Raw genomic sequence first — 25,868 nt, forward strand, 5'->3', positions numbered from 1 at the left:
CAGTCACCTCATCTTCATCGTTTCATACTTACATTATTTTTGCGCTGCATATTTTGAGTCAGTGTTTAATCATACTCGTTTAAACGAGAACGTTCATCTTGCAAATCATGTGCGGTTTTTCTTATTTTGTAATTCATTTTTCTTCCGGTAATAATTGCAACTTATAATTTTGTTATTTTCTCTTTCGTAAAATATGTATAATTTATATTGAATTTTCCTTTTACTAAATTTTAGTACCTAAGGAGGACAGCTGTTTTGTTGAAAAGTAGAAAGAAATTTTTTACTTTTGTTTTTAAATCCTGACCCGGAGTGATCGTTTAATTTCATCGTTTTATATTCAGAAATATACTTGGAAATTTGTGTTTATTTTGTGTTTCAAATTTGATTCTTAGTTGTTAATTATTCTGTAAGATTAAATTTTATCTAAATTACAATATATTCTTTATAGGAAAAATCAACGTTATACGTCATCTTCCGATGTTATCAGACTTTTAATACAGTTTGCGTTTGCCAGGCAAATTGAAGGGCTACATAAAATAAGGGGACGAACGCGAGGCTTGGAAGGGATACTACCAGTCGGGTAGCAGTGACAAGCCTTGAGCCGCTCGCTGCTACCTGACTGATATTATCCCTTTCAACCACGCGTTCGTCCCCTTATTTTCTGTAGCCCTTCAATTTTACTTGAGACCCAAGTTGTGTTGACTTGAATGCTACTGTTTGAGTCACTCAGACAGATACTACATACTACACTACACTTGGATCACCGTTTATCGTAGCCTTTTTCGCTCTCCGTATAACCTATTATTTTGACATTATGCGATTTTGTGCATTTTATTACCTACATGGATAATTATCAATCACTGTACAAACAGACAATGACTATTTTTTCTGTCTTGTCGAGAAGTTGTGCAGTTTTTCTTTTTTATTGCAATGTTTGAAGAATTTTTGAAACATATTTTGAATGCAACAAGTTATTGTAATGTTGACAATAAATAACGGTAATTATTACATTTGAACTCTGTTTAATAAACTGAGCAAACTATAGTGAAATTAACTAACCGGGCATTTAAAACTCCATGTGAATATTGTTTTTACCACTAAATACAAGAAAATATCATTATAAAAATGGTAAGATATTTACTACTTTTTAAATAAATATTTCATTAAAATTCAAAACTGCACAAAACTAACTGAAACAAAAAGTTATAAAACTAGTAAATTAATATATTTTTCAAACTTGTAAATAATAACAACTTTATATTTTTAACTTTTTAACAAACACTCAAAATTCAGGACACTAAAGTTCTGAACGTTCAAATGAACGAAATTTTTTTTTTTAATTTCCCCATTTTTTTTCAATAATCTTATTCAAAATAGTAAATAAAACAAATATCCATTACAAAATTACAGAAATTTTATTATTAGGGGTGGAAAACATCCCCTATGCAAATAACACATATAAGTAATAATTCAAATCGCTATTTACTGTTCGCCTTTTTGGATAAAAATATTTTTAAAAATTCCCTAAAAATATACCAAGTCATTTCCACTTTGTTAGATGCGGCGCGCGAACCCCCAAAAACCACCCTTAATTAATTAATATTCTCAATGGCCATAAACAGCTATTTACTGTTCGCCTTTTTGGCCAGAAATATTTTTAAAAATTCCCTAAAAATATACCAAGTCATTTCCACTTTGTTAGATGCGGCGCGCGAACCCTCAAAAACCACCCTTAATTAATTAATATTCTCAATGGCCATAAACAGCTATTTACTGTTCGCCTTTTTGGCCAGAAATATTTTTAAAAATTCCCTAAAAATATACCAAGTCATTTCCACTTTGTTAGATGCGGCGCGCGAACCCCCAAAAACCACCCTTAATTAATTATTATTTATAATGGCCATAAGTAGCTATTTACTGTTCGCCTTTTTGGCCACAAATATTTTTAAAAATTCCCTAAAAATATACCAAGTCATTTCCACTTTGTAAGATGCGGCGCGCGAACCCTCAAAAACCACCCTTAATTAATTATTATTTATAATGGCCATAAGAAGCTATTTACTGTTCGCCTTTTTGGCCAGAAATATTTTTAAAAATTCCATAAAAATATACCAAGTCATTTCCACTTTGTAAGATGCGGCGCGCGAACCCTCAAAAACCACCCTTAATTAATTATTATTTATAATGGCCATAAGTAGCTATTTACTGTTCGCCTTTTTGGCCAGAAATATTTTTAAAAATTCCCTAAAAATATACCAAGTCATTTCCACTTTGTAAGATGCGGCGCGCGAACCCTCAAAAACCACCCTTAATTAATTATTATTTATAATGGCCATAAGTAGCTATTTACTGTTCGCCTTTTTTTATGAAAATATTTTTGAAAATTCCCTAAAAATATACCAAGTCATTTCCACTTTGTAAGATGCGGCGCGCGAACCCTCAAAAACCACCCTTAATTAATTATTATTTATAATAGCCATAAGTAGCTATTTACTGTTCGCCTTTTTGGCCAGAAATATTTTTAAAAATTCCCTAAAAATATACCAAGTCATTTCCACTTTGTTAGATGCGGCGCGCGAACCCCCAAAAACCACCCTTAATTAATTAATATTCTCAATGGCCATAAACATCTATTTACTGTTCGCCTTTTTGGCCAGAAATATTTTTAAAAATTCCCTAAAAATATACCAAGTCATTTCCACTTTGTTAGATGCGGCGCGCGAACCCCCAAAAACCACCCTTAATTAATTAATATTCTCAATGGCCATAAACAGCTATTTACTGTTCGCCTTTTTGGCCAGAAATATTTTTAAAAATTCCCTAAAAATATACCAAGTCATTTCCACTTTGTTAGATGCGGCGCGCGAACCCCCAAAAACCACCCTTAATTAATTAATATTCTCAATGGCCATAAACAGCTATTTACTGTTCGCCTTTTTGGCCAGAAATATTTTTAAAAATTCCCTAAAAATATACCAAGTCATTTCCAGTTTGTTAGATGCGGCGCGCGAACCCTCAAAAACCACCCTTAATTAATTAATATTCTCAATGGCCATAAACAGCTATTTACTGTTCGCCTTTTTGGCCAGAAATATTTTTAAAAATTCCCTAAAAATATACCAAGTCATTTCCACTTTGTTAGATGCGGCGCGCGAACCCCCAAAAACCACCCTTAATTAATTATTATTTATAATGGCCATAAGTAGCTATTTACTGTTCGCCTTTTTGGCCACAAATATTTTTAAAAATTCCCTAAAAATATACCAAGTCATTTCCACTTTGTAAGATGCGGCGCGCGAACCCCCAAAAACCACCCTTAATTAATTATTATTTATAATGGCCATAAGAAGCTATTTACTGTTCGCCTTTTTGGCCACAAATATTTTTAAAAATTCCCTAAAAATATACCAAGTCATTTCCACTTTGTAAGATGCGGCGCGCGAACCCTCAAAAACCACCCTTAATTAATTATTATTTATAATAGCCATAAGTAGCTATTTACTGTTCGCCTTTTTGGCCAGAAATATTTTTAAAAATTCCCTAAAAATATACCAAGTCATTTCCACTTTGTTAGATGCGGCGCGCGAACCCCCAAAAACCACCCTTAATTAATTAATATTCTCAATGGCCATAAACATCTATTTACTGTTCGCCTTTTTGGCCAGAAATATTTTTAAAAATTCCCTAAAAATATACCAAGTCATTTCCACTTTGTTAGATGCGGCGCGCGAACCCCCAAAAACCACCCTTAATTAATTAATATTCTCAATGGCCATAAACAGCTATTTACTGTTCGCCATTTTGGCCAGAAATATTTTTAAAAATTCCCTAAAAATATACCAAGTCATTTCCACTTTGTTAGATGCGGCGCGCGAACCCCCAAAAACCACCCTTAATTAATTAATATTCTCAATGGCCATAAACAGCTATTTACTGTTCGCCTTTTTGGCCAGAAATATTTTTAAAAATTCCCTAAAAATATACCAAGTCATTTCCACTTTGTTAGATGCGGCGCGCGAACCCCCAAAAACCACCCTTAATTAATTAATATTCTCAATGGCCATAAACAGCTATTTACTGTTCGCCTTTTTTTATGAAAATATTTTTGAAAATTCCCTAAAAATATACCAAGTCATTTCCACTTTGTTAGATGCGGCGCGCGAACCTCCAAAAACCACCCTTAATTAATTAATATTCTCAATGGCCATAAACAGCTATTTACTGTTCGCCTTTTTGGCCAAAAATATTTTTAAAAATTCCCTAAAAATATACCAAGTCATTTCCACTTTGTAAGATGCGGCGCGCGAACCCTCAAAAACCACCCTTAATTAATTATTATTTATAATGGCCATAAGTAGCTATTTACTGTTCGCCTTTTTGGCCAGAAATATTTTTAAAAATTCCCTAAAAATATACCAAGTCATTTCCACTTTGTTAGATGCGGCGCGCGAACTTCCAAAAACCACCCTTAATTAATTAATATTCTCAATGGCCATAAACATCTATTTACTGTTCGCCTTTTTGGCCAGAAATATTTTTAAAAATTCCCTAAAAATATACCAAGTCATTTCCACTTTGTAAGATGCGGCGCGCGAACCCCCAAAAACCACCCTTAATTAATTAATATTCTCAATGGCCATATACAGCTATTTACTGTTCGCCTTTTTGGCCAGAAATATTTTTAAAAATTCCCTAAAAATATACCAAGTCATTTCCACTTTGTTAGGTGCGGCGCGCGAACCCCCAAAAACCACCCTTAATTAATTAATATTCTCAATGGCCATATACAGCTATTTACTGTTCGCCTTTTTGGCCAGAAATATTTTTAAAAATTCCCTAAAAATATACCAAGTCATTTCCACTTTGTTAGGTGCGGCGCGCGAACCCCCAAAAACCACCCTTAATTAATTAATATTCTCAATGGCCATAAACATCTATTTACTGTTCGCCTTTTTGGCCAGAAATATTTTTAAAAATTCCCTAAAAATATACCAAGTCATTTCCACTTTGTTAGATGCGGCGCGCGAACCCCCAAAAACCACCCTTAATTAATTAATTTTCATTATGGTCATAAACATCTATTTACTGTTCGCCTTTTTGGATAAAAATATTTTTAAAAATTCCCTAAAAATATACCAAGTCATTTCCACTTTGTTAGATTGCCCCACTCGGAGCAATCGATGTCTTCATGTTTTATAATAATTAAAGATGACCGAGTGATAAAATCATTAATTTATATTAAAAGACTTCATAAAAAAAATTTTTTAAAATTATTTTTTATGCAAATAATTGAATTATTGGGAAGAAATTTATAAAACATTAGTAAGTAATTGAATTTTGCAGAAAAGTGTTGATATTTACAAAGATAATTGAAATTTTGAAGAGAATTAAAAAAATTTTTTGAAATTATTGAATTTCTGTGAAGAATTTTTTTACTATTGAAGATAATTGAATTTTGCAAAAAAATTTGATCACAACTTTTGAAAATAATTAAATTTCCAGTATGAATTTTATTATTTATGAAGATAATAAAAATTTTAACGAGAAATTAAAAAAAAAATTGAAAATAATTTAATTTCTGCGAAGAATTTTATTACTTTTGAAAATAATTGAATTTATAGGATAAATTATATTATTTAAAAAGATAATTGAAAATTTGACAAGAATTTTATTAAAATTCTTTGCAAATAATTGAATTTCAGAAAAGAATTTTATTACTTTTGAAAATAATTGAATTCATGTGATTAATTTTATTAATTTTGGCAAATAATTGAATTTCTGTGGAGAATTTTATTAAAAGTTTGGAGAATAATTGAATTCTTGCAAAGATTTTTATTAATATTTGAAAAAAATTAATTTTCCGTAAAAAATTCAATTTAATTTTGAAAATAATTAAATTTTTGCGAAGAATTTTACTAAAATTCCTTAAAATAATTAAACTTTCGCGAAAAAAATTTTGTATTAAAAACAATTCAATTCTTATCATTAATTTAATTAAAATTTTTCAAAATAATTGAATTTCTTTAGAAGAATTTTAGTAATATAATATTTTATTGAAAATAATTGAATTCTTATGATAAATTTGATGAATTTTCGAAAATAATTGATGTCATGCGAAGAGTTCAATTATTTTTGGAAAATAATTCAATTATTCCTGTGAAGAATTTTATTGATTTATAAAAAAAAATTACTAACAAGAATTTAAAAGTTTTTAAAAATAATTGAATATTCTTGTCAAGAATTTTATTTTAATTTAAAAAAATAATTGAATTCCTGTGAATAATTTTATTAATTTTGGCAGATAATTGAATTTCTGCGTAAAATTTTTTTAAACGTTTTGAAAATAATTGAATTATTACAAATATTTTTATTAATATTTGAAAATAATTGAATTCATAAGAAGTATTTTATTTCAAATTTGTGAAATTAATTGAATTTTTGCGAAGAATTTTATTACTTTTGAAAATAATTGAATTTCAGAGAAGAATTTTATTATTTATAAAGATAATTGAAACTTTGACAAGAAATTCATTAAAATTTTTGTCAAATAATTGAATTTCGGAGATGAATTTTATTATTTATAAAAATAATTGACATTTTAAAGAGAATTTTTTAAAAAAATGTTAAAAATACCTAATTAAAATTTTGCTATGAATTTTATTTAATTTTTAAAAATTTTATTGATCATTATTTGATATTAATGTATCTGTTGTCGAGAAATGTGGTTTTTTTTTTACAATTTTGACAATTTCGTATTTCCTTTTTGTCGTTTTTTCTAAAATTTCAAGCGACTTTTTTCCGACTTTTTTTGGAAATTTTATGCGACTTTTTGTGACTTTTGTTGTAAATTTATACGACTAAAGCGACTTTTTTTTGAGTTTTAAAGACGATCCGAGCCCTGAAGAAGCAATTTGACCGCGAGAGTGGGAGCCGTTTGCCGCCGCTGTCTGACACAACAGCTGGGAACAGAGCGGAGTGGGGAGACTTGATTTTGTCGAGACTTCGAGAGGCACGATGCTCAAGAAAGTCCCGTGAAGGAATCGAGAGAATGTAGCCTTCCCCCACCTTGCGGCACACGTTGATTGTTGAAAGCGCTGACGATTCTCCTTTCACTTCGCGGTATATGTGAATGAGTCGAGGTGTTGAAGCCGACAGAAGACGAGATTTGCCGAATATACTCGAAACAGGACACAATATAACTTGAGTGCGTTCGGCAAAGCTTGGCTCAGCTTCAGGTTTTTAAAGTCGCTGCATTCTCTCAGTACCAACTCGGTTCAATAAAATGCTTTTCTAATAAAAATCTTCATAAACTTTTCTTTTATTTAAAAATATATTAAAAATTATTGTTGAAAATTTTTGAAATATATATTATTTGATTAAAAATATTAAAATAATTGACTTAAAATTTATTTAAAAATTTTAGAGTAATAATTAAAAAAAATTTAGGAATTTAAAAACCTAATTAATTTTTTTTAAATTTAAATTGAAAATTATGAAAATAATTATTACAAATGTTAATAACAGGTTTTATAAAAAATTTGAAATTAAAACAATTTTAAAGTAATTATTTAGTGCAGATATTCAAAATTTAGGAAATTTGTTATTTTATTTCATCTCATTTACTTTTAGTAGAGAAATATGTATTAAAGTCCGTTTTCTTTAACATTTAACATATAGGATTGTTTGTTTTCTAACTTAATGCATCTCCATGAAGTTGGCTTCGACGCTCGGCGTCGAAAATTTCGTTCTCCTCAAATAACATTGCACGTTATTAAAATAAGGCGAAAAAAGCCACAAAATTATAGAAAACTAAGAATATTCAAAATAGTTAGAAAAAATTACTTCTCAAACTTTTCAACCCCAAAAAAATAGTAAAAAAAAATATTCCAAAGACTAGAAATTTTATCGATACCCAAAATTTTATTACAGTTTTTTAAAGATTATAATACATAAATGCTAGAAAAAAATATAAGCCCTATCGAGATAGGGGAATATAAATTTTTGAGCCCTTAAAATGCCAAAAATCAAAAAAATATTATTAAAAAATTCCAAAGATACAAAATTTTCTCGATACCCAAAATTTTATAACTGTTTTACCAAGATTTTGATCTAGAAAGACAAGAGAAAAATACCAGCCCCATAGCGATAGGGGAACAAGAGTTTTTCATCCCTCAAAATATTAAAGTAAAGAAGAAAAAATAAAAAAAAATTCTAAATTCTCTACTTTTGCTCGATACCCAAAATTTTATTGTATATTTTGGATCATTATGATCCAGAAAGACGGAAAAAAAATATTAACCCCATCGAAATAGGGGAACACGATTTTTTCAACCCTTAAAATGCCAAAAAACATGAAAAAATCGAAAAAAATTCTAAATTCTCAAATTAATCACACAAGCAAATCTGTTTAATAAAAAATAAAATTCAAACTTTTCTAAACACATTTTCTTCGAATCTAATCTTATCTTAATTTTGGAATAATCAAACAGGTTTATAATTTTTAAATACAATTTATTGATTCAATTATTCAAGTTTAACTGGTTTTTCAGTTATGTTTTACTGAATTCGAAGTCTGTATTTCGAGAGGAGCATTAAATTTTTTGACTTTCTTTCCGCGCTCAGGCATTGCAGCGAGTCTTTAAATTCATTAATAAGCCGAGCTATGCCGAACACACCCGAAGTAAATCTTCTATACAATACACTCAACGTCGGGTCGCCCGTTCTCTCTGCGAACTTGAGTGGCTTTCCTATAGGGTCCTAGCTCGGGTGCGTTCGGCAAAGCTCGGTTCACCTTGAGATTTAAAACCTCGCTGCATGCATTGCCCAGCACAACGAACGAAAATCGGAAGGAGACAGCGAAATTATATTTTGGACAATCAGCCCTCACATCGATAGCGCGACAAACTGCAACTCTTTGAAAAAAATTCTGTTGTAATTATTGGTTCTAAAATTTATATTTTCGTAAATTTTCAATTTTAAAGTATTAATAATAATTTATTTTTATTTAATTATAATAATAAATTTAGAGATATTGATATAGCATTATTCAAAAAAATGTCAATATAATTTTTATTGATATTCATTTGATAGTTTCATTTTTGAACATTTTTTATTTGATAAGGGTGATTCTCTAGAACGATTCACTTTTGTTAGATGAAAATCAAGAAAGAAAATAAATTATTTTTTATTATCGTTGAATCATATTTAAGGTCTGAAATATTAAAAATTTCTCTATCGTTTTCATGCAGTATTAAAAATATTAAAAATTAAGTTTTTTTATTTTAAAGATTAGAAGAAACAAGGGAATCGTTTAGGAATATTACTCTTATTTAGTGAAAAATCATTCTTCAAAAAATAATAATTTTAAAAAAAAAATAATTTAAATAATTTTGAAAAGTTCTTTGAGAAATGAATTAATTATATACTAACGAAAATTCAATGCTTTATAATAATTTGTAAGTGTTCATGTTTTTTTTGTTGTTTATTAAGGTATAATATTTTCAAAAAACAAAAATAGTCAAATGTTTAAAGAATTCGAATCATAAAAATAACTATAATTTTTCCGAAATTTTAATAAGTCTAAAAATTTTAAATTTTTATTTGCCTTATTCAAAGATAATTAAATTTTAAAAAAATATGTTAAAGAAATTCTAAGAATGAAGTAGTTTTTAAAAATATTTTAATGTAATTTTTCGAAAACAATTGAATTTCTTAAAAGATTTTTTGTATTTTAAAAAAAAAACTAATTAGGGAACGTTCATAAACTACGTAGACCAATTTTTGGAAAATTTTACCCCCCCCCCTCCGGCCCTGTAGACGAAATTACATGTATTAGCGCCATTTTTTCCTCTTATGGTAGACAATTGCTTGACCCCCCTAACCCTAGACGTGCTACGTATTTTATGAACGTTCCCTTAATTGTTTCATGAATTTTAATGAAATATTTTGAACATGTTCTCCAAAATGATTAAAAATAATTCTAAAATGTTATTCCTTTTTTGTAATTTATTTGGATTTACGGAAATATGCGTAATTAATCACTAAAGATACTGAATTTTAAACAGTTAGAAGCTACACGGAAAGAAAATTATATTAAATTTTGGTGCTTCTCAATTTAGGGAAAAAGTGCACCAAACCGAAATTTTGGTATAAAAAATACTAAACAGTAAAAGGAATAATATGAAATTTAGTATAATAATATCAAAAATCAAGAATTTTAATCTAACTTTACTAAATTTCAAATTATTTCTTTCACTGTTTATTATTTTTGATACCAATATTTCGGTTTGGTGCACTTTTTCCCTAAACTGAAAAAACTTTTACAAAATATATATGATATGGGTATATGATATGGTATATTTATGTGTCATAAATTTTCACTCCGTGTAATTTTCATTTTTAAATTTACGTTTAAAGATTTTTCATTAAAATTTTTAATAATTCAATTATTTTGAAAATTTGCAGTTAAAATTCTTCAAAAGTTGACTTTCAAAAATTGTTCTAACAAAATATCTTGAAACAAATTAATTAGTTTCGATTAAATTTTATAATATTCCAATTATTCAAAATCTTATTAATTGAAGATATATTTCGAAAATTTAAATATGAAAAAAATTTGTTTATAATATGTTTTTCGCAACGTAAAAATAGAAATGAGTTACATTTAATACTAAAATTAGTATATTTCGTAACGAGTGCGAGCAGTTGTGAATTTTTGAACGAGCGAAGCTTCGCTTCGCCTACAGTTTGTTCCAAAAAAGTGCTCGTTCAAAAATTGGCAACTGCTAGCACTAGTTACGAACGATATTTTTCATAACAAGGTGCAAAAAAGTGCCCTTTTTTGCACCGCGTTATGAAAAATGATATTTTATATTTTTGTTTTAGATTAAAAATAGAAAAAGTCGCAATTTTTAAGAATAAGACGGAAAAGTCTTAATTTTATAAATTTTCCCCACAAAACTTTTTTTCCTGACATTTTCCTGACTTAACTGACATGTGACCACCCTGAATAAAAAATTTAGATAAATCGCATTATTAAAAAATATTTTAATATAATTCTACTGCTCAAAGTAAAAACCCAGTAAGTCGCATTTGCCGTTGTGGCGAAAGTCGCTTGAACGGTAAGCGATTTTGAACCTTATGGCAAATGCGACTTTCTATAGGTTTTTACTTTGGGCAGCAGAATTTCTGGATGATAATTTTTATTGACAATTTTTTTGATATTATCATTTTTTGAAAAATGATTTTTCACTAGATAATAGTGATATTCCAGAACGATTCTCTTGTTTTTTCTACATTTTAAAATAAAAAATCTATTTTAATATTTATTATAATATTTATTATACTGCACTGAGAAAACATTGTACTTCATTTAAGTAGAAAAATAATTTTAACTGATTTTGTTTAATTGAAATTAGTTTGTATGCTTAACCCTTTAACGCCCAAATGGACAAAATTTTGGCATAAAGTTTGAGGACTTATTTCGGTACTTAAAAATCAATAGAAAAATTCACGAATCATCATTTCTTATGTTTTTATATGCGCTCCATTGAATGTCCTTAAAAAAAGTCAAAAATTTATAAACAAAAATGTTATTAATGTTTTTTTATAAAAAAAGTCAGATTTTTTCCAATTTTTGTTTAATTTTCAATTTTTTTTACTATAAAATAGCAGAAAAATATTTCTAAATGTTACAAATAACGTGACATAGATATATAACCTAGAAGATAGAACTATAAAGAAAATTAAAAATTAAAATGGCTGCTCAAAAATGGAGTTTAAAGTTCAAATTTTTTTTCAAAATTAGATTCGAAAGTACGAAATTGTTGACAGTGTTTAGATCAGCTTGAAATTTCATACTCGGAGGTTTTAGAGGTCGCTGATCACGAATCTGAAGTCCAATTTTAAAAATTCAAAATGGCGGATATATAAAATATAGGGGAGACTGGGGAAAACTGAATTTTAAACATTTTTTAAAACATTTTTAAACATTTTTTTTGATAACTGAATTTTAAACTGCCAAAACCGTTAAAATTCATTATCTTTCGAACGGGAATAGTTAGAGCATTGCAATTTTAATTATAGAAGGGTGTTATCACCCTAAATACTTGTCCGGAGTTGTGTGCAATTCTGTTAATTTTTGTGGTGTCTATATTGAATGTTTTTTTTCAACCTACTTTTGAAAATTTTTTCGAAAAAGAAAATATCAACTTTTAAGTATATTTTTTGCATTTATCCTCACCGCGATTTTTTTACTTCATTATTTAGGTCCCCTGAAGAGATACCTGAAGGTATTTGCTAAATATCTCTAGTCAGATTTTTTATATTTGTTTTTAATGCCAAAAACGCACCCTGGGGCGAAAAGTTAAATGTATTTTTACATGTTATTAAAAAATTTTTCTTAATTTTTTTTTATTTTTTGGGTTTATTTGTTTAAAAATTATTTATTTAACATTGGGCAAGTACTCTGTCAAAAAACAAGACCGTTCACATGAAATAAACCAAAAAATTTTTTTTTTTTTTGAAATTTCAATTTTTTCACTTTACAACTATTCTAAAGCTTTTGTTAAATAAACAAAGATCTTTTATTTACTAAGTTACTTGTTTACGTTTACTTTAACTTATCTACTACTTAACACCTATCAGAAAATAGTTTTAGTAGGCTAAAAATAGAATTTAACTTTTCGCCCCAGCATGGGGCGAAAAGTTAAAAAAAACAAAATTTTCAAAAAAGGACAAAACATGTATTTTTTGCAAAAATATCAGGAACTTTTTTATTGAAAGTTGTAGGGGACAAGTTGCCCTACAATATTGATATACAAATATTTGCATCTAAGCGGATTATATTGCCAAAAAAAAATCATTTATGCAAAATTTAACTTTTCGCCACAGTCTCCCCTATATATTTGGGGCCTTCATGTATATTAATTAATTAAGAGTGGTTTAAGGAGGTGCGAGCGATGCATTTAACTAATTGGTAATGACATGGTATGTTTTTAGGCAATTTTTAAAAACAGTATTATAAAAAAAGGCAAACATAAAATAGCGATTTGGGGGACTTATGTACATTAATTAATTAAGGGTGGTTACTAGGGGTTCGCGCGCCGCATCTAACAAAGTGGAAATGACTTGGTATATTTTTAGGGAATTTTTAAAAATATTTTTATCCAAAAAGGCGAACAGTAAATAGATGTTTATGACCATAATGAAAATTAATTAATTAAGGGTGGTTTTTGGGGGTTCGCGCGCCGCATCTAACAAAGTGGAAATGACTTGGTATATTTTTAGGGAATTTTTAAAAATATTTCTGGCCAAAAAGGCGAACAGTAAATAGATGTTTATGGCCATTGAGAATATTAATTAATTAAGGGTGGTTTTTGGAAGTTCGCGCGCCGCATCTAACAAAGTGGAAATGACTTGGTATATTTTTAGGGAATTTTTAAAAATATTTCTGGCCAAAAAGGCGAACAGTAAATAGCTACTTATGGCCATTATAAATAATAATTAATTAAGGGTGGTTTTTGAGGGTTCGCGCGCCGCATCTTACAAAGTGGAAATGACTTGGTATATTTTTAGGGAATTTTTAAAAATATTTCTGGCCAAAAAGGCGAACAGTAAATAGCTGTTTATGGCCATTGAGAATATTAATTAATTAAGGGTGGTTTTTGGGGGTTCGCGCTATTTACTGTTCGCCTTTTTGGATAAAAATATTTTTAAAAATTCCCTAAAAATATACCAAGTCTTTTACACTTTGTTAGATGCGGCGCGCGAACCCCCAAAAACCACCCTTAATTAATTAATATTCTCAATGGCCATAAACAGCTATTTACTGTTCGCCTTTTTGGCCAGAAATATTTTTAAAAATTCCCTAAAAATATACCAAGTCATTTATTTTAATAAAAAAAGGCGAACAGTAAATAGCTGTTTATGGCCATTGAGAATATTAATTAATTAAGGGTGGTTTTTGGGGGTTCGCGCGCCGCATCTAACAAAGTGGAAATGACTTGGTATATTTTTAGGGAATTTTCAAAAATATTTTCATAAAAAAAGGCGAACAGTAAATAGCTGTTTATGGCCATTGAGAATATTAATTAATTAAGGGTGGTTTTTGGGGGTTCGCGCGCCGCATCTTACAAAGTGGAAATGACTTGGTATATTTTTAGGGAATTTTTAAAAATATTTCTGGCCAAAAAGGCGAACAGTAAATAGCTGTTTATGACCATAATGAAAATTAATTAATTAAGGGTGGTTTTTGGGGGTTCGCGCGCCGCATCTAACAAAGTGGAAATGACTTGGTATATTTTTAGGGAATTTTTAAAAATATTTTTATCCAAAAAGGTGAACAGTAAATAGCTGTTTATGGCCATTGAGAATATTAATTAATTAAGGGTGGTTTTTGGGGGTTCGCGCGCCGCATCTAACAAAGTGGAAATGACTTGGTATATTTTTTGGGAATTTTTAAAAATATTTTTATCCAAAAAGGCGAACAGTAAATAGCGATTTGAATTATTACTTATATGTGTTATTTGCATAGGGGATGTTTTCCACCCCTAATAATAAAATTTCTGTAATTTTGTAATGGATATTTGTTTTATTTACTATTTTGAATAAGATTATTGAAAAAAAATCGGGAAATTAAAAAAAAAAAATTTCGTTCATTTGAACGTTCAGAACTTTAGTGTCCTCAAAATTCTTAAATCTAAATTTTACATAACTAGGTATTATTTTTCTAAAATTCAAAAAGAAAATTTTCTCGCCCAGAGAAAAAGTTTGTATAAAACATATATGGTATTATAATTTATAATAATAATAATATAATAATTTGAGATAAATGAAAATTATTTGTCTCAGAGATTACTAAATTATTTGTTATAAATAAAAATCGTATTCAACGCAAATAAAAACTTATTTCAAGTGCTAATTAATAAAATATTAATTAATAAATGTTATTTAATAAATAAAACATTATTGTTTTTTTTAGGAAAATCGATCATTTACAATTGAGAATAACATCATAAAGGGTGAAAAGTTGCCTCCATTACCAACTGACCTACGACTGAATGAAGTAATGTTGGAAAAATTTAAAAACAATTCAGAATCGATTGCTCAAGTAAGGAGAACTTTACTAAATTAAAAAAGAAAAATTAGCAACCAACCCAGTTGAAAAAGTTCTATTGGGATTGGCTAAAATTCAATATGCCATCTGGTGGTTATCTACTTCTTACCTCCATTTTCTTTCTCTATTTTTCCTTAATTAGAACGATAGGACACAGTAAAACGAAAGTCTTATTTTAAGACAGTAAGGCAGTCATAAATTAAGATGCAACATCTGTAAGGCAGTCAATGCTGAATTTACAAAATTCATTTTCGAGGATTTAACATTGAAGAAGACAGTGCTGAATTTAAGACTCATCTTAAATTAAGATTTACTTTTTACTGTAAAAGAGAAAAAAATCGAGGGAAGGAGAAGGTAAATTTTTCTAGAACGATCCTAAAGAATTTCTACTATGTTATAAATTTTTTAATCACAGATCGATACAAAGACAGGAGAAACTTGGACATATCAAGAATTAAAAGATTACTCCATTCGCTGTGCGTTATGGCTAAAAAAGGAGGGAATTAAAGCAGGTGATATAATATCAATCTGCTCTGATAATCACATTAGAACTATAGTCCCTCTATGTGGAGGTTTCTTCATCGGAGCAAATATCAATCCTTGGTTTTGCAACTGGACGCCCGGTAAACTTTTTAGTCATTAATTATACTTAATATTCACAAATTATTTATTCAAACACAGTCCAACGATAACAATAAATTTTACAAAATAGAAACAAAAATTATTTTCAGAAGTGGCTGTACATTATGTGAATCTAACAAAACCGAAGATCGTATTCGCAAATGAAAATGCAGCAAAAATGTTAAAAGAAGTTTTTCAACAAGAAAATGTCAACACGAAAATTGTCGTTTTTGGAAAATTACCAGGCTTCGAATCTTTTGATGATATTATTAAAGACTGGAGTGCTGAAGAGATTGATAACTTTCAGTGTTATCCAGTAAGGCATGAAGACAGTGCCTTATTGGTATTCTCTTCGGGAAGCAGTGGTTTGCCTAAAGGTATACAACACTCGTATCGTTCGCTACACTACAATATGTACAGATTCAGCAAAGACTTTGGAATTAGAAAGAAATATGTCGTAATGGAGATTACATCAATATTCTGGATGACGGGTATTCTGACTTATATGTACAGTTTATTGAATGCCTACGAATCAATTATCATGAACAATCCAACATGTGACGAAATTTGTGAAGCTATCCAACAATATAAGGTTTAAATTTTCTTTCATCTGAATCCGAAAAACTTTTAGCTTTTATTTTACCAACACTTTACCACTGTTGCCCATACTCGTACCTACTTGAATAATTCTATAACTTTTCTCATTATTATCCACGGTAGGATTATTTTTTCAAAATGTTTTACGAATAAATAAAAAATTGAAAGTGGTAAATTTCAACTCATCTGAAGAAGAACTTCAAATTCTTTCTATTATTTAGGTTCAATTTGTATTCTTCAAATCTGCATATCTAAACGAACTTAATAAGTCAAATTTACTAGAAAAATATGATTTTTCTTCAGTGGAAATTCTTGTAGCAGGAGGTTCTCAAGTCCTTGCTGATAGTACAAAGAAAATTAGTACCTTCTTAAAAAATGGAGAAACATTCCAAAGTTACGGTATGTAGATTTTTGCACTTAATAGTATGTTTTCGGAAGAAGAGAAAAAGTCAAAGACACTACAAGAGAGATTTCACTGAAAACATCTTTATAACAAAAAATAGCAAAACTAAAATTATTATTTTAGACTTAATTAAAATTGCTGATGTATTTACTACAATTTAATTCTATTGTAGGTCTTACCGAAATAGCAACAATTGGCACTCTCCAAAATAAGGGTCATAAAAATCATAATTCTTGTGGTGTAATATGTTATGATTTAGAAATGAAAATAGTTGATGCGAATACCAAACAAATTCTAGGACCAAATGAAAGAGGAGAAATATATTTTAAGCAAGAGTGCATTATGGACAAATATTATAACAACCCAGAAGCTACGGCAGAAGCTATTGATAAAGATGGTAATACTATCAAACAATCCTAAAGTTCTGAACTTTCAAAGTAACGAAATTTATTTTTTTATATTTAAAATTTTGTTTTTTTAATATTCCGTAATGTATCAAAAAATAAATTATAAAGATTCCTAATGTTTAATTTTGTTTTCGCTTTTTACAACAGTCAGTGATTTTTGAAAATATTTATATTGTCAAATAATAATTTTCAAATGTAATAATAAGTTATGTTTAATTCAGGTTGGTTTCACACTGGGGACTTTGGATATTATGATAAAGACGGAAATATATTTCTTGTTGATCGATTAAAAGAAGTGATAAAGTATAGGAGTGAAAGCATTTATCCTGCGGAAATCGAAAATCATCTTCTGAAGCACCCAAACGTATTTCAGGTTGCAGTGGTACCAGTTCCTCATTCAATAGATGTTGAACATCCAATGGCATTCATTTCAACAGTAGATAATGTTAAAGTAATTAAATTGCAATATTATATGTAATTATTATTTAATCTATCGCATACCACTAAATATTTCAAACACCCAACATATCTGGAAAAATCCTAAAATTTTTTCAGAAGAAATCGAATTAAAACAAAGAAATCATTTTTTGAATTTTGATTACCTTCGAACATCTTTTGTGTAGACAAAATATTTTTTGGTTGTGTTGAAATAACAAAAGTTGAAATAACAAAAGAAAACTATTTATCCCAAAATTATACATTCATAATTTTTTTATTGCAGATATCAGAAGAGGAAATTTTAAAAATGGCCTCAGTTCTTGGTGAAGAGAGAAAACTACATGGTGGAATAAAATTTTTAGACAAACTGCCAGAAACAGCAAATGGAAAAATTGACAGAGTGAAACTGAAGAAAATGGCAAAAGTTTATGCGCATGAATAAAAAAAATCGGACAAGTGCGAATTCTGGGACGATTAACATTCGTTTCTTGAATGCGGAATCGTATAAATACTAAAAAAAATTAACTATCGTAAATTGCGTCACTATGTTGTTATGATTCCCTCCCCTTATTTTTTAAAATTAGTTTTTATAATTCATTTCAATAAATAAATGATTTTCTTAATACAGGAATATGAAAAAAGTATTGCAAAAATTATACGTTGAAAAAATATCTGATAAATTAATCAATTCAAAAATTAATCCCTGAAGAAAGAAGTAAAGAAAGAACTCAAACAGGGATTAAAATATTTAAAACTATATTACAGAAAACGGACTCACCAGTCGTTGGGCGATGGTTCCGGTATCATCGCACTTCCTGTAGAAAACAATAAAATTGAATATAAGTCAATATCCAGGAATCACTTTTCACCAAAAATGTCCTTCCAGTTTTTTTACATTGTTGAATTAACAAAAACGAACTGAAAAATAAAACAAGTTTTAAAAATTAGAATTTTTAATTATACTTTTAAAAAGTATACTCTTTATTTTTAAAGAAACACGGTTTTCTTGTATCAAATTGATACTAAAGTGGATGAAATTGATGGCTAAAATTCGAATCAATTTTCAATTTGATCCTCATTTTTGGACTCATCACCGAAATTAAGAATTTTTTTTATGAATTTTAAAAATTTGACTTTTTTCTGAATCTCCTGTCCTGTGGCAACCCTGTAACGAAAGAAAAGAAAAATGGACTCACCGGTCGTTGGGTTTCGATTCCTGTTGAAAAATGGACAACTCTCGAAGATCTTTGTCCGGTAAATGATAATGAATATCGTGGTTCCTCCAGTTTAATATTTCTAAGTTGTCCTTATTATATTCGATCCATAAAATTTCCCAGGTTTCTATTGAGAATAATTAAAAAATGGTAAATATGGTTATTTAAAAAAAATCGCAGTGTAAAGTAAATATTGAAAACTTTCGTGAACTGATAATCATAAAAGAGAAAAAAATATAATCATGAATTAAAATGACGGAAAGAAGAATAATTTGAAAAATATTTTTAAACTAATTAAAATATTTTAACTTTAGTATATAATAATAATTATAAATAAATGTTCTAATAAAATTAAAACATTTTTTTAATATAACTTCGAAAAATATTAGAATTTCTTAGTTCCATATTTTGACAAAGTTTAATGAAAGCAAATTATTATTTATAATCTACAATCAATTACAATATTTATAAAACGTTTTTTTTTAGTTACAATTATAATATAAAGTGATCTGCAATTATTATAAATTATATTAACTAATGAGAAAATTAGATAACTAATAAAAAATATTTTTTAAAAACTTCAACTTTATTTTTAATTTTTTAGATTTAATCATATTTCCATTTTAAATAAATAAAATAATAAAAATAATTATCTTGTACGAATGAAACACCTAATTGTTAGATTCATTTTGACAAGTTGCTTGTTGAACACATCAGGCACGATAATAAATTTTTTTACTTTATTCAAAGTTTGTTTTGTAATGAAAATACAAAATTAATAGGATTTTTTGACCTGTCTCTATAAAAATAATTTATACTTTTATGACCTAACCTAAAGTTCAGTCCTATCCTAATAAACAAAGTCAACAAAAGTTATGAAAATTAATTGCAATAATGATTGTCAACTGTAGGTTATGTTTTTCAGTACATTTGATAAATTACCAATATTTTATCTTAATTGAAAAATAAGCAATCACCATTTAACAAGTAAAAATTTATGTAAGTAATATAAATTACCTGTTACATCAAAATTGTCTGCATCACTCAATATTCACAGGAGTCACAGAGGAGGAGGAATCTGAAAAAGTAGAAATATTAATCATGCAATTAATAATTAATTATTTATTCATAAATTCACAATGAAATATGGTAAAATCTACACATTTTTTAGAAACAAAATTATTTAGTAAGCTTCATCTTGAGAAAATGTTGTTAAAAATAATCATCAATTTTTTGGTTATGTAAAACATACTTTCGACAAAAAAATCGAGAACTGAAAGTAATTACTACCTAAAATTCTTTCGACAGTAAATTTATGACAAAAACTTGAAAAAAACTATTAACTTTTAATTAAAAAAAATAAACACTGGCTTTAACACCTCTGCTCTTTCTTCAACAAAACACAATATATATGTTTACAATGACATCAAGATATATTTCTCCATTAAACGAGTACACATTAAACTTTTGTAAAATCTCTTATATATCTTATATATCGGATTCATGTTCATGTCAACAAATGACAGAATATTTGTAAAAAATTTTTGTAATCTCAATTATTATTGAGATAATTAAAAATTATTAGGGCAAAATAATTGCAAGGAAGGAGTGATACTGTTATTTCTACTTCAGATTTCCTTGTGTTCAGTTGAAGAATTACAAAATTATTAGAGATGAATTACAAAAAATTTCGGTATAAAAGAACGAAAAATAATCCATTTTAAATTATTTAATTTATAAAAATAGTTTTTTTCTTTATTCATTTATTTTTATTTGTTTATTAAAAATATTGTGACTGACAAAAAATGTAAATGTTGATAGATAAACAACTTTTGGTTATGCAAAGTATTTTTTGTCAGAAATTAAAAAAAACAATGTACAAAAAATTTATAGCAAACAATTAAAGCTAGTGTACAATGTACATATGACTTCCACGCTCTTTCTTAACGGAAAACCATCGGATTTTTGTCAAATTTTACCACTATTAAACAATAAGTATATATAGAAAAAACTTTTGTAAAATACTTTAGTTCTTAGCGTAGAAAATAAATAAAAATTACAAATTTTTTTTAATGTATAAATATTTACCTGATAGTTCGAGAAGAAATATGTAAACACGATGCGTGACAACTATTTTTTGTCTAAGAATACAGACCATTGGTAGAATTTTATTTTCTGAAAACAAAATGTATATTCATTTTGACAATTTTGAGGTTAGGTATACATCTTGCGGCTCTGACGATTGCAGCTCTATATTATTCTGCGGCGAAACATTAATCTTTCATGTCAAACTAATTGCAGTCATGCAAGAATATCGTATTTATAATTGTAACGATGTAATGTATTACACGATTCTGTATTTAATAGTCAATATTTGACAAAAATATTGTTTTCATTGTTGATTTTTGACATGTTGCGTTTTGTCAAAATATAATTATTTTTTCTATAATTTCTTACTTATCTTTTATATAATATTAATTATTCGGATAAAACAAAACTTATTTATTATTACAAAACATTCATAATTAATTCAAGTGCGAACGAAATGACTTTCTTCAGTTATGGCGTCGCCACTAAAGTCATCGCCCCTACATTGCAATTGTAGAACTTCTATGTTACCATATGAATGGTCGGTATTGCAGATTCGTCTATTTCAATATTTTTTCAGTAGAAAAGTATATCAATAGTCAGACAATGGTTATTTAAGTACAAAATCCATTAAATCAGACCAAATAGTAGAAAAATCTTTAAAGTCAGACAACATGTATTAACAAAATCTATCTATCACGATGGTTTCAATATCAAAACACCTTCGTCAGATAAATTACGAAACAAAATTGGCACTTCCGAGATGTTTAATTATGAATTCTTTCAGTGCAAGTCACACACTAAAAAAAAAGTTTTACTTTCAGCCTCTTTTTGAGGCTGAATTTATGATGTAAACGGAGTCAGCCCCGTTAAACAAGGACAGACTTATGTGAAATACATGGGCTGAATTTAAGGTGTAAACGGAGTCAGACTTTTTTTTTCCTGTGCATGAGTATCTTTATAGTACCTTGCATTCTTTTGAGCTACGCGAGTATTTGGACATTACTATTATGACGTACGATCAAAAACACCAAGTGCCACCTTTTTTGAGTCATATAAATATATTTACAAAAACTTTCAATGCAGTGATGATGAATCCAAAAATTCAATGGTTTCCGAATAAAATAGGCGATCTAATAGGACAAAAAATGGACTTTCATTTCAATTCCTTTTCTTCCGACAATGATGCTGGAGAAAATCGAAGGATGGAAGAAAAAACTATACAAATTTTTGCTTGAGCAATGAATTCTAAATTAACTTGAAAACGTGCAACATATTTCAACAAAAATTTAAACTTTAACAACAAATATTCTTTAATTATAATTTTCTATACATATATTTTACGCATTCAAAAAGTTGATGTTATAAAGGCTGTAATTCCAACAACGCAAAAGATCACAAAAGATATAGTTTTTTCGTCAGAAGCTTTACCCACACTGTAAAAAATTTAGGGAGTTAACGGACTCAGGAGTTGGGAGTGAAATTTTTCGAGTTAAAAATTAACTCCAAAAGAGAGTTAATTTCTAACTCCCTTCATTCAACACCCGCGCGAGTTGTTTTTTCCTTGGGGAGTTAGCATTTGGGTGTGAAGTTTTAACTCTCTTTATTTAACTCCCCTGGCATTAACTCCCCAATGGGGGCGACTTTTATAGAATCCCCTGGGGAGTTAAAATTTAACTCCCTTTTTTTACAGTGCATGATATTAGGTACAATTATTATGATCGTCATCATTCTACTCACAGCATTTTTCATGAAATTTAACAGGGAAACATGGCAAACTTTAAAGATCAGTAAAATGATAATTGGAATGCCTGTAAATCACGAACCAAATAAATGGAAACACTGAAAAAACCTAGTCTCAAAATGAGTAGTGTACGCTACTCATTTTGAGTTGCAACAAAAATGAGACTCTTAGGTGGCGCCACGTTCTATGGCGTTTAACATAGTCTCATTTTGAGATGCAACAAAAATGAGACTAGGTTTTTCAGTGTAAATAGAATTGTTTTTGGTTCTCTATTAATACATGTATTGTTTACACAGGATATTTTTATTCTGTAATTTTAGATATTAGTCTACAGTCGGGACATGAAATTTCAACTTTAGAAGAGTTGGCACATTCGTCTTTGATACCGTATATGTATATATGGGGCATTCCACGCCAAGTCGGACACCTTTTGACTTTTGCATCTCCGATTTTTTTCAAATATTTTTTTTCTTTTAGTGCTGGTTGAAAGGAACTTCCATGATTTTTTTCAAATTTTTTCATGAAGTAATTTAAGAGATCTGGGTTTTTGAAAAATCACGTTTTTTACATAAATTTTTTTTTTAAATGCTTATAACTCGGACAAAAATTGATCAAATTGGACGTTCGATATATGAAAATTTTTGTTTTTACACGTAGTTTTTGATAAAAATATTTAAAAAAAATTTTTTTTTAATTTACCAAAAAAATTTTAAATTTTAAAAATAAAATTTAATTTTTAAGAATGTATGTATCGATCGATTTTTTTCAAAATTTTTTGTAAGAAACTGGTACTAAATTAAGAATTTTTAATCCTTGTCTGATTGTGGGCAAACGATGGGATCTATTTATTTTGAAATTTTTAATTTTTGTAAAACGGTAGGTAGCCAAATGCCTAACTTGCAATTTGATCAAATCACTTTTTTAAACAGTAAGAAGGTTAAGTTCGGAGAGACTCAGTCTGAAAACAGTTTTGGTTTGAAAAATTTGCGTGATTTGGTCAAATGTCAAGTTACGCATTTGGCTACCTACCGTTTTCACTGCGTATACAAAAATTAAAAATTACAAAATAAATAGATCCCATCGTTTGCCCACAATCAGACAAGGATTAAAAATTCTTAATTTAGTACCAGTTTCTTACAAAAAATTTTGAAAAAAATCGATCGATACATACATTCTTAATAAAATAATTCTTAACAATAATTCTTAATAAAATGAGTGAAAAATGAATAAATCAATTAGAACATTGATTCTTTTTCCTGAATTAACTTAAGGAAGTTATTTCTTGTGTTTACAAAAGTAATTTTAAGTTAACATTTCATTTTCATTTAAATAATTCACTGTTTGTTAATAAAATAATAAATAGCATCCAAATTTGCTGTCAAGCATAAACTGAAAAAAACATATATAAAATGAATTTAAAAAAAAATTTTTTTTTATTCAACTGTACTAAAGTAGACAATACTAAAATGTCAATAGTAATTGTATTTATTATTGCATATTACTAAAATTATTAACTTTTTTTTCTAAACTTCCTATGGGGACAGGTAAAAATTTGACGTTTTCAGCCTTAAAACCGCTTATTTATGAAAAATTATAATATTAGATACAAAAGTAATTATTGGTTTTTGTTTCTAAACATATAGATAACCTTTTTACGTTGGAATTGTAAAAATATATGAAAGTTATTTATTATTTTTCCATTACAACATGAAAAAAACCAAGTTCTGCGCTACGCGGAGAATCACCCATATAAGAGTATAATAAAATTTAACCAAGCAACATTTTAACTTCAATATTGAATAAATGTGTAATTTTTACAACATTCACCAATTGTACTACTTTGTCTGAACTAAATAAATTTTATTAAAATACATTGTCGTTCATTAGTTATCCCTACAATTAAATGTTTAATGATTTTTCAGTAAAGTTTTTATATAAATTTTTCAAAATATTTATAAAAATCATTGAAATATTATCAGAAAATTTCTGTCGGATAAAAATAACATATAAATTATAGTACTATTTTAAAATTTTTTTTATAAATTATCAACAAAGCTTTCTGACCTTCTTATTTGAGAAATTATTTGAACATTACAATTGAAAGGATTTAATCTTTAATGTAATTTAATTCTTATCGCTCAAATATTCATTAGTATTGTTCTAGCAATAATTTAGGACCAATTAATAATTTGCTTATTAACAATTTCTTTGTCTTGACGCGATCTGATCAGATACTGTTCGATTTTCATTTTCTGATGTTCATCGACTGTGGCTGCTAGATTATGCTGAAGACAACAAATAATCATCCATTATTAAACACAAATTTTTATCATTAACGATGAAAATTCTACAAAAACCCAAAATTTCTCGCATCTTTATTTTAAACATTACCATTAGAAAGGAAATTTAAAAACAATTGTAAAACCATGATAATTTTAATATTTTTGGCGTCGGAATGTGTTGAAACAGGGGGAATTAGAGCCGAAAATTTAAATTTCATCATTAATGATCAAAATTGTAACAACACTGCAAAAATAGGTGTCTTTTTTGATATCTTAAAATAAGATGTAAGATGTAAAAATAGTATCTTACATCTTACAATAAGATGTTTTCTAAAGCATCTTACTGATATTTAAGATGCTTTATACGTGAAGCGATGAAGATATTTCTTCCATCTTAGAAAAGTAAGATACTTTTGTAAGTTCTTTAAAGTATCTTAAATTAAGATGTTTCTGTTGCAATAAGATGTTTAGCGTTAAGTTACTTGAAAATCGTAAGATGCGCCATAAGTGTAAGTTACTAAAAACTAAGATACATAAAGTATTTTCCATAAGAGCCCATAGTTAACCTCAAAACTTTTTACCCCAAAAATACACAGAAAATGTGTACGAAGATACTTTTAACATCTTAAATTAAGATTTTTCAAGTAACTAAAAAGTGTCTACCAAAACATCTTAGAAATGACTACCAAAGCATCTTAAATTAAGATACTTCTTTTTGCAGTGAAATCAAACTTCGCATGATTTTAACATTTTGTTGACTTTTTCCTCCATTTTTGCAATTCACATTACACTACCTATTATTATTACTATTATTATCATTATTATTATTTTTATTAATATTATGAAGTTAATTTGCGTTCCCTAAATTGCTATCTCTAAACCTAAAACGAAACCTCGAAATAATATTCTTTGTCATTGCCGCGCTCCTATTAGGGTTGTGAATACAAATTGATTACATT

The 25,868-nt window shown here is 28.0% G+C and overlaps 1 protein-coding gene and 1 long non-coding RNA gene across 6 annotated transcripts; one reads left to right on the forward strand and one right to left on the reverse strand.

Moving 5' to 3' along the window:
- On the forward strand, positions 1-18,525 carry LOC122503707 (4-coumarate--CoA ligase 1-like). 5 transcript variants are annotated; one of them, XM_043614358.1, is made up of 10 exons: positions 14-147; positions 235-265; positions 941-1,128; positions 14,981-15,109; positions 15,531-15,738; positions 15,847-16,328; positions 16,555-16,732; positions 16,909-17,133; positions 17,365-17,594; positions 17,865-18,525. In XM_043614358.1, the coding sequence occupies exons 3-10, from the start codon at positions 1,126-1,128 to the stop codon at positions 18,021-18,023; spliced, it is 1,614 nt and encodes a 537-aa protein (XP_043470293.1). In that variant the 5' UTR covers positions 14-147; positions 235-265; positions 941-1,125; the 3' UTR covers positions 18,024-18,525. The 5 variants fall into 5 exon arrangements, with proteins under 5 accessions (XP_043470294.1, XP_043470292.1, XP_043470293.1 ...); XM_043614357.1 differs by lacking the exon at positions 235-265 and having other exon boundaries at positions 11-147; positions 873-1,128; XM_043614355.1 differs by lacking the exon at positions 235-265 and having other exon boundaries at positions 29-147; positions 731-1,128.
- Positions 18,367-22,219, reverse strand: LOC122503712. Its single transcript, XR_006301775.1, has 4 exons — positions 20,884-22,219; positions 19,813-19,873; positions 18,778-18,922; positions 18,367-18,499 (listed from the first exon to the last, which is right to left on the reverse strand). It is a non-coding gene; the product is annotated as an uncharacterized LOC122503712 (long non-coding RNA).
- Between the last annotated feature and the right edge of the window lie 3,649 nt (positions 22,220-25,868).

This window comes from Leptopilina heterotoma, unplaced genomic scaffold (genome assembly GCF_015476425.1).
Source record: "Leptopilina heterotoma isolate Lh14 unplaced genomic scaffold, ASM1547642v1 Lhet_27, whole genome shotgun sequence".
Lineage (NCBI taxonomy): Eukaryota > Metazoa > Arthropoda > Insecta > Hymenoptera > Figitidae > Leptopilina > Leptopilina heterotoma.

Excerpts from the sequence above, each read along its gene's own strand:
- LOC122503707 (XM_043614357.1), top strand. Across the intron at positions 16,329-16,554 it reads AAGCTATCCAACAATATAAG|GTTCAATTTGTATTCTTCAA; the intron begins GTTTAAATTTTC and ends TCTATTATTTAG. Across the intron at positions 17,134-17,364 it reads AGAAGCTATTGATAAAGATG|GTTGGTTTCACACTGGGGAC; the intron begins GTAATACTATCA and ends TGTTTAATTCAG.